General features: G+C 40.0%; 1 protein-coding gene across 1 annotated transcript; it reads left to right on the top strand.

Annotated features, from left to right (window-relative positions):
• The first annotated feature begins 137 nt into the window (after positions 1-137).
• Positions 138-8465, top strand: LOC120732478 (C-type lectin domain family 4 member E-like). Its single transcript, XM_040030118.1, has 6 exons — positions 138-509; positions 2327-2437; positions 5287-5421; positions 5524-5675; positions 6923-7044; positions 7318-8465. The coding sequence occupies exons 1-6, from the start codon at positions 419-421 to the stop codon at positions 7478-7480; spliced, it is 774 nt and encodes a 257-aa protein (XP_039886052.1). The 5' UTR covers positions 138-418; the 3' UTR covers positions 7481-8465.
• Positions 8466-10542: the final 2077 nt, after the last annotated feature.

A 10542-nucleotide genomic window follows, 5' to 3' on the forward strand; every position in this document is an offset into this window, starting at 1 on the left:
AATCGGTGGCTCAATCCAAACAGAGCCGAGGAAACTTCTGGGATTGCGCAAGATGGGGCTTGATGGCAAGATGTCCCACCAATGAGAAGCACACGGTGCCAAAAATGTGAGGAAAGAGCCTCCCTGTTTGGCTTAACAAATTCTCCTTTTTTACAAAACAGATGACACAGAAAAGCTCGAGTTATCTCGTGGAGGGCACAGAGTAGTGTTGTGCAGTTCTCTGAGCAAATATATTTAACACTGCAACGTTCTTTGATTCAGGGGGACGTGCCTCAATAATTCAACCAGCAGGGACAAATTTGATTTTAAGGAGAAATATTGTTTCTCCAGACAAAAGATACCAAAACCTTTAGGGACCTGAAGAGGTAGCATATAGAAGGACAAAGTGGGGAAGAGGGTTGAGAAGGAAACTACAGACATGGAGCAGAGAGAAAACTACAGCAGCCTGCACGAGTTCACAGAGGAGCCCAGACCGGGAGCGAACAGGCTCATCCCACAACACAGCGACGGTAATTTGTGTGAACAAACAGATGCGTGAGAGCCAGAGGTGGACTTGAGTACATTTACTTAATTGCTAAACTCAGCTATGATTTACATGGCACTAGACTACTATTTTGTACCCATGTTTTATACTGGATGCAGAATAAAATATGGATACAAAGTACTTACCGCCTGTATTTCACTTGACTTTATTAATGCTGCTTTTTTATATATTATAGCAGAGTTTTTGTTATAAATGAATTCATATAAGTTGCTCATTACAGCTGCTGTGTGGTAAAGTTATTGTGTAGCTAGTGTTACCTTATTTTAGATTTTGCTGTTTTAACCTCCTGAGGCCCGAGCTATGTGTGATTAGCTGCTCCTGATAGTCTAGTCTAATAATGGAGCTTTACCCCAGATTATAAACTTGTTACTTTGCTACAAAGTTTTCTTATGCCTTGTTTTTTTAAATAGTATTTTCTCACAAGGGGATAGTGAGTTTATTTTATTTTATTTTATTTTTTTCTTATTTTGCAGCATAAGACAATAAATTTAACATTGCTTAACAAAGCATGAAAAAACTGAGCACATTGAAATTTAAGGTGCAGAACAGCCATAAATGTGATGTCCCCACATGAGGTCGAAGGATCTCAGGAGGTTAAGACTATTTAAACACGTATCCTTTGAATGTAGTAGTAAAAACAATGAAATATTAAGAAACACAGTTGGAATCAGTTTTTTTAGGCGAGCTTACTTTCACAGCTATCATGAGCAGAAGTCCATGTGATGTTGGAAAGAACTTGAACTATCTTTAATTTAGTGCTGCAGTTTTAACTTATCTAAATTTCACTTGAATGCTCGTGTCTATGCTTTCCTGGCAGCTCAGGGACTCCATGCTTCAAACAGCAGGATCCAGGGTTCAAAGCTTGGTGCTGCCTTTCTGTGTGGATTGTGCATCTTCAGCTCATGTTGCTAGGTTATTCCTTCTTATCTTAGCTCAAATTACTCTCATTAAATTCATTTAAACTTTAATTTCCTCTTTATATTAAACAGAGTTGGTCTACAATCCTACTTTGCAGATGAATGTTTTTTACAAACAGATTGTCTCATAAAGGAAGTGGCTGCAGATTATGCTTTAAGTCCAACTGTCTTATAGAATCACAGCCAAAAATGTTGGCAGTGGTACAAATTTCTTGTTGCATACAATCTGCTGCTTCAGCTTTATTTAAACTGTTGTGTGTGTGTGTGTGTGTGTGTGTGTGTGTGTGTGTGTGTGTGTGTGTGTGTGTGTGTGTGTGTGTGTGTGTGTGTGTGTGTGTGTGTGTGCGTGTGTTTATGATCTAGCAAAGAAACAATCAAACACATTTCATACATTTCATGGGGAATGTTGATTTGTCTTCTTTGTATCTTCTGCAGTGTGTTTAATATCAGCTGCCAGGACAAATCCAGAAGCTCTTTGTAATTAACATATTTGCTTCTGATCATAATAATACAGGAATGCTGAGAGCCACCACCATAAAAACTGGGTCGTCAAAGCACCCTGCCAAAACTTGTGGCCATGACTGTAATCTCTAAGGATGAAATTGATGCACAACTGTTACATGTTACTTGAGTGAAGTATCTGAAACTCTGTATTTTAGTGTTAGTGTACATATGTGACAGCATGAGGCAGAGAGTATCCACTGGCTTGCTATCTTTGGGGATTTGAAAATATAATGAAGCTAAACTCTGGTCAAACGGTTCTGCCCCACAATTTCCTTTAAAGTCTGCTCTCGCTGCTACACCAGAGGAATTAAAGTGGTGAATTGACAGCTTGCATGCTGTGGACTGTTTTGTGTCTAATCAGGCTCCCAGGGACTGAAGCAAGGCGTCAAGTGTTTGAGGAGTAAGACTTCTCTCCTGATACTTATTGGCTTTTTGGCCTCCATCTGTGGCAACATTGTACTCGCTGTGCTCTGTAAGTATAAATACTGTCTCAGAACCTCGTGCCCCCTCCTGTGTGTGCTGTACTTTGGGTCCAGTGCAAAAGACTTTGGTACTTAAAATAAAAAGCTTAGTAACTAAAAGTCCATATTTATCAGTTTTTCTTCATAAAGAGTGTAGGAAAGAGGGAAAAAAAATCAATATTTGCTGCAAGCAACTACCATCAGTTCCCCTGCATATGTACACAGCTTCGAAGTATTTAGGATGTATATGTTGGAGCTCATCCCTCAGTTCATCAGAGGATTTATTTTCAGTATCTTCTGTCTCTTCATGAAATCCCAGACTGACTCCACCATGTTGGGATCAGGCCTCTTTAGGGGGGAAACTCATTGCTCTTGCTGTCATTAAAGATAGTCATTTATGACTCTGGCTCTATGTTTGGAGTCATTTTTGTGCTGCAGTCTGAATTTAGTACCAACCTGATGTCTCCCTCAGGTATTGGTTGACAGAAAATGACCCCGAAAAAAACATTTGAAGTGCCTAAAACTTTTGCACTGTGCTCTACATCTGCCTGTCTATGTCTGTGTCTTTGGGTTTCTATCCCACGCTGATTATTCTCTCTTTATTTCAGCTCAGTGGGCTTTTGGACACCTAGAATTGGCAATAAAAAAGATAAAGCACTCTCTCCAGTCCAGTGAGGGTCATGTAATAGAAAAAGCACAAAAGTCCATAATTGTGAAATATTTCTCCTGCAGGGCCAAGAGTCTCTGGCAGCTCAGCCTGATAATGTGCTTGTGAGGACACTCTTTCATTTAAAACAAACACCACTGGGGCCGTACGTGCTTGATCTATTGCCACGCATGCACATACACACTCGTTCAGCCGCACACTCCCAAGCTATCGAGTACAATTTTCAGATCTGAAAATGATGACTGGGATGTCTTGCAGCAAGAGGAGGAAATAAAAAGAAATACTTCCTATGACAACAGGATCTCTAACATATTTTAAGACTTTCGAAAGAGAGAGTGCTTTAATTCCACTTCATGACTCTGTAGAGCAAGTCTGCCTAAGTAAAACAAATTAAATGTAATGTAATGGTATATACAGTAGCTGCAGATTAAATCACAACTGCCGTATGAAAAGTTAACACATTTCATTTCACAAACATCTGCAGCATATGCATTTGTAGAAAAGTTTTTTGTGACGTCATGCAAGCCACATTTTACCACAGCAGCACCTGCACCTGTGTTTTGAGAGGGCTTTCCAGGAAAGGATCACCTGTCATTAGTGTTAAAAGGTCCAACTCGTTTTTCTAGCACATATTAACTCTGATGTGATTTACTAACCACAGTTCAGCTTACAGTAAATCAAGATAAACATGCTGAAAATAACTTTGAATCAGTTCAGCTGTTGCAAGCACCTTGGCTTTCACTTCCCTGACACATGACCAGTTGCGACACTTCTTCAGGGTAACATGTTGATTGGGCCTGAAGGATGTCACCACTTCTTATGGTACTTCTTAATGACAGTGAGGTAACTATAGTAACCATTATCTCTATTTATGTCATTAGATGAATATATTTTTTAAACGTTTCAGTACTCAAATGGGAAGTGGCAACATAAAAGAGAGCAGACACACAAATGGAAAAATATGTGGCAATGAAACCAGATTGCAAATGATAATTTCTTCTGGCCGCAAGGGATCTCATGTAAACACGATCATTCCAGCCAGGGCAGCAATGAAACCATACAGAGTCACAGACTGTAAAGAGAAGGCTTATATGCTTCAAGAGGGAGCGGTTTATTGGCAAATGAGAAACCACAACAGTATAAAAACTGCATTTGTTTATATTCAGTCTTATGCGGGTCCAACACGAGAATACTGGATGGATTTATCGGGTGATCGACCCCGAGATATTGGCTGTGTTGATTGAAATGTCTTCACTGTCTCATATAATTTTGCACATGCATCCGTGTTCTTTTCATCAATATCATCACTGAGTCAACAATTAGATTTTCCTCATAATGTTCCTATCAACCTGCTAATTTCCAAACATTAGTGTGCGAGCACTCTGATAGCTGTTAGCAAAGCATGCCAGCGGATGCTCCACCAAACGATCACATTTGCTGTGGATTGCTTTGCTGATCGGTCCATCACTTTTTTCCAGACTGATCTTACCAAGTATCACATGAATTGCCATAAAATTTGGTACATACACTCATCAGAAATTTAGGTACACCTTGCCACTGCTGGGTCGGACACCCTTTTGTCTTCACGGCTGCCCTAACTCTGGATGTGCTGGAAACATTCATCAGAGATTTTGACCCATATTGACATGATAGCGTCACATCAACATTGATGTGCAACATCTCAGCAGTGCTCTGTGTGGAGCACTACAGAGGCCATTTGAGTCCAGGAAAATCATTGTTATGTTTAAGAAACCAGCTTGTGATGATTTGAGCTTTGTGACATGGCGCTGCTGAAAGCGGGATAAGGCGCCATGATCTTTTGACTTAACAACCAAAGTCAAAAGGTCACTGCAGTAATTTAAATCATGCACATATTTCTTCCCCATTCTGATTTTCAGTTTAAACTTCAGCAAGTTTTCTTGACCATGTCACATTGCCTAAATGCAGTGAGTGAGTTGCTGCCACATGATTGGCTGATTCGATGTTTAAATTAGCAATTAGCTGAACACGTATACCTATTGTGGCCAGTGAGCGTAAATTCCTGTTCTTCTTTGGTGAGACTTTTTTCATTACATGTAATAACTGGATCTATCTATCTATCTATCTATCTATCTATCTATCTATCTATCTATCTATCTATCTATCTATCTATCTATCTATCTATCTATCTATCTATCTATCTATCTCTCTCAGTGATTAGTAGGCCGGTGCCAACAGCCCCACTGGAGTCTTCCACCTCTTCAGCTCTGGGTTTGAAATCGATGCAGAGGCGTTACATCCAGCTGTGTGAAGACTACACTGCCCTGGGACAGGGCTGTTCAAAGACAGGTGGCAGGAAGTCGTTCAAACAAATGAACACAGTCTTCATTTCCTGCTGTCTTTGATTTCCCTTTCCCCTCATCCCTTTATCTTGCTCTTTCTCATTAACAGTTAAGCAGTGCAGGGAGTGTCCTGAAGGTTGGCTTCACATCGGGAATCAGTGTTACTATTTCAGCAATGACAGGCTGGACTGGGTGAAGAGCAGAGACAGCTGTGAAGAAATGGGCAGCCATCTCACCATACTGCACACCATAGAACAGCATGTATGCAAGTTAATGCGTTTTGTGTGCGTGTGCTTGTGTGTGTGAGTGTGTTGAACCCTGCTGACCAGCACAGGTGTTGCTCATTCCCCTAATTGTGTGGGTTACAGCATGCTGTTGGCGAAGGAGTGGATGTGGGTGGAAGGAGCGATGACACTCATATATCTTTGCGAGGCAAGGTTATTTTATCTGCTGAAGTTAAGAGGACCACTGGATTTTTCGGTGATAACATTAATGATGCCTTCCTTCTATTCAAGTGTCACAGTTAACATGGTCAGTGTGGCATTTAGCTGAGTCATGCACAATACCAGGATGCTGCAATAGGAGCAAAAAAATAAAACTCAGCCCACATTCAACATAATTTGTTAAAAAACAGTAACTAAGCTACACACAAATAATGCAGTCAATTGTTTAAACTCCACAGTGTAAGTAATATTTACTTAGTGTGTGATTTCATGTGACCACCATCTTGGTCTTTTGGAACCAGATAAGACCACATTAGCCAACTAGCTGAGTGACTAAGTTACAAAAAAAGAAAAGAAGAGAGAAAAATCTCCTCTTGTCCAGTTATTGTGAAAGGGGAATTGGTTAAATAGGCCAAAAACCTTTTTATATCAGGTTTTTAAAATGCTCATTTCTTTGCTGATGTTCACTGATTTGACTTTTTTAGGGCGTCAGCCTCAAGGGGCGACTGGCTGAGTGGAGCCCCAGAAGTTAACGCCTAGTTACAATGCTAATTTAAGAAAATAAACATACACAGGTGATCCGAACAGACCATGTTCGACTATCGTTTTGGCTTTGTTGCACCACATCACAGTGTAAACTGAGTTAATTTGTCAAGAAAGACTCTGGGACATGTCACAAAAAAGAAAGGCATGGATGTAAATAATAAGATTTATGATGGCTAAAGTCCATTTATCACCTTCAGGTTCCATTTCCTGGCATTCTTGCATCATGACTGATGGTTTGCCAGACACAACAGAGACACTGTTAGTCTTATATGCTGTTAGATTTGCTGTTGTGCTTCTAGCTATGTGGGTTTGGTTTACTGCATTAACTGGAGATCATTCCCCAATAGTGCAATATTAAGAGAATGTATTTTGAGCTTTCGACGGGTGTACGTTTTGCAACATAAATTTTACATCAACAGTTTTCAAGGAACACAGCTTCTAAGTTACGGTTAAGGTTGAGTTTAGATTTTAGGTGTAAGAAAGGACTCTGAGTTATGTATGTGTGTTCATTTTCTCCAGGATGCTCTGGAAAAGGAAGCTAAGAGAATTGGTGGATTTTATTACCACTACTGGATCGGCCTGTCTGACATAGAGACTGAAGGAGAGTGGAAATGGGTGGACAACACGACGCTCGAACACAAGTAACAAAATTTAATGCATGCATTTATTTTCTTTTTTAAACTTTTATTTTCGATTATGACACCAATCAATCTGTCCAGGAACAACCTATATAAATTCAAATGGCAAACTCTGCCCACACTTATATCAAAGCCTCAGGTATATCGAACATTTCATCATCAATAAATCAGGTTGCTGGCCAAGGTGAACTTGTTTATATCATTTGTCAGACATGTTTAGTTGTTATTTATAGCTCACCAATCTATCACACTTTCTGCTCTCTCTCTCTGTCACAGATACTGGGATCAAGCGAGCTCAGAGCCAGATAACCACCACACAGGAGGGGAACACGGAGAGGACTGTGCCACCTTAGACAGCCACTCCAAGACATGGTTTGATGTTCCTTGTGATCACATTCATAAACGAATCTGCCAGATGGATGCCATTCAGCTCAACTGAATCCCTACACCACTAAAAATGATGCAGACCTGCGAAGGCTGGATATGCAAGACGTGAAAATGAATGGGGGCATGTTCGGGATTACTGAAAATAGATGTCGGCACTAAAATAAGCACAGTTTTGCTTTTTTGTTTTTGGTTGTTTTTTTGTAAGCTCACGGTTGCTGAAAAGCTGCACATTATGTTGAGAAAGCTTGTTGGAGATTAAGCTGTTCGCTGAAAGAGATCCTTTGCTTAGCGGTGCACTGATTCTACACAAGGACGTGAATATTTTTTTTAAAATGTGAGACCATGACATCAGGTGGCAATTTTTGACTTTACAATGAACTCGTGTAGTTTCAGAGTTGCACGGTCTGCTGGGAAATGAGCATGAATGTTGTCACTGTGTCACATTTTTTTAATCTGTCTGCTGTTGAGGGCTGCAAAATGCTTTAGAAACAGCACTGTAGGGTTTGTTGGGTGCCAAGCAGCGGATGTCCTATTTTGACCTTATCTTAGAAATCCACCTTACCTTATCACACAAAACCCATGACAGCCCGTAAAACCCTGTGAAAAAAAAAAAACGTTAGTGAGGTGATTTGATTCTGTTGATCGAGTTTTGTGCGTACACAGAAGTTGCGTTTTTTTAAAACTGAGGATTTCAATTGAATTTCAGTCGAAAATGGCTGCAAAACAGGAAATGAGATAATATCTCGGCAATTCTTTGTGTAAACGTGGTCAAGTGTTTCGACTTACATCTGAAACATCTGGTGGATATGGTGTGTGTGTGTGTGTGTGTGTGTGTGTGTGTGTGTGTGTGTGTGTGTGTGTGTGTGTGTGTGTGTGTGTGTGTGTGTGTGTGTGTGTGTTGCTCTGCTGAACTGGCCCTTCATATCTGCTGTCAGCTACAGTATAATTTCTTAGTATGAACCATGTTGCTTGTCTGGAGTATTCTATATTTGTATGTATGTACACTTGTAAATCAATAAACTATATTTTATCATCTACCCTTTTGCTTTCTGTCTATTCCATGCTGCTTACAGACAAATGAACAAATAAAAAAGATATAACAGTTTACAAACCTTTTTTTTTATTGTTTAAAGCTAAATTACTGACCTCTTGTTAAATGTTGATGCCTTCGTGTAGATATGAGTTTGCGGATCTCTTACAGACTTTACATTCTTTGTTTATTTTTGATACATTTTTCGACTATTACACAAGAATTGGAGTATTATGAGTTGCAAGAATGTCATATACAAGCCCCCTAGTAGAGCACCTTTTAATAAACAAACAATATAACTTTTAAATAGATACAAGCCCTAACAACATATACTGGAAAACTTGTGCAATTTAAAAAGGCACGAGTAAGTAAATCCTAAATGGTGGATTCTGTTCATCTGGACGTAGTGTTTTCAATTGGAGAAACGTTTCGTCACGCTACGTCCAGATGAACAGAATCAACCTTTTGGGGCCATGAATACTTAAATACAGTTATATCTACTGATCAGTTATGTAATTTAAAGGCATGTGGTGAAGGGTATGGGGAACATTTTGTTGTTTCCAATGATTATGGACAGGTTCACAGGTGAGGTCAGGCAGTCTCTATGGTGGATGCTCCTTGCAGACAACATTGTGGCTTGTACTTAGAGTAGGTAGGAGGTAAAGTGATGGAGGCATAGTCTGAAGAGAAGAGGAATGTAAGTCAGCAGAAGCAAGACAGAATACGTGTGTGTGAGGGATCATAAAAGGAGTAGAGATAGTAAAGATTTAAATACCTGTGGCCAACCATTCAAAGCAACAGAGGGTACATAAGAGAGCTGAGATGGTTTGGTTTATTTGCAGAGGAGGGAGTGTGGATATATCACTGAGAAAATGTTGAATATCAAGCTTCCAGGCAGGAGGATTCAGAATCAGAATACTGTATTAATTCCTAAGGAAATATGTTAAAGGAAAGAACCAAACCAGAGCGTAGGTTCAGATGTTGTTTAAGGAGGACATCGTTCCGATACCCAAAAACTCCAACCCATCTTGCCTCAATGACTACCGCCCAGTAGCACTCACCCCCATCATCACTAAGTGCTTAGAGCGACTGGTCCTAGCACACTTCAAATCCTGTCTCCCCCCCACCCTGGACCCCCACCAATTCGCATACCGCCAGAACAGGAGCACAGAGGATGCAGTCTCCATCGCACTGCACTCTGTCCTCTCACACCTGGACAACAACAATACATACGCCAGAATGCTGTTTATAGACTTCAGTTCAGCATTCAATACAATCCACCCCTCACAACTCATCAGGAAACTGACAGACCTGGGCAACAGTTCCCTCATCTGCAAATGGTTACTGGACTTCCTGACCAACCGCCCCCAACATGTCCGGCTGGATAACCACTGTTCATCTACAATCACAATGAACACCGGTGTACCACAAGGCTGTGTGATGAGCCCTTTCCTCTACTCCCTCTTCACCCACGACTGCAGACCTGCTGATGGTTCCAACACCATCATTAAGTTCCCATTTCTGTATAGCTGTATATCTCAGATTCTGTAAAGTTATTTATTTCATATTCTGTATAGTTTTTCATATTTATATCCTGTTCATAGCCTGTACATAGCTTGTACTCACTACAGCCTGTACATAACTATAGTTATAGAATATTCACAACATACTTCATACCGTATACATTATAACATTCCATAATAGACCCATTTCTGTAATATATTTACATATCTATATTATTGCTAATATTTATTGTAATATATCTATATCACTAAAGCACTTCTGGATGGATGCAAACTGCATTTCGTTGCCCTGTACCTGTGCATGTGCAATGACAATAAAGTTGAATTCTATTCTATTCTATTCTATTCTATTCTATTCTATTCAGAGGATTGGTGTAACAGAGGAGGATGCTAGGAGCTAGCAGATGATCCACTGTAGCGATCCCTAAAGGGAGCAGCCAAAATAAGAAGATAAAGATAGCATGCTTGTCTTGAGTTTCCCTCTGAAATACATACATAGACTTTGGGAGATGTAGAGTAATATTAAAGAGAAAATAAATATTAGTAAAGGTTATTGAAGAT

Source organism: Simochromis diagramma, unplaced genomic scaffold, assembly GCF_900408965.1.
Source record: "Simochromis diagramma unplaced genomic scaffold, fSimDia1.1 OVJJ01000361.1, whole genome shotgun sequence".
Classification (NCBI taxonomy): domain Eukaryota; kingdom Metazoa; phylum Chordata; class Actinopteri; order Cichliformes; family Cichlidae; genus Simochromis; species Simochromis diagramma.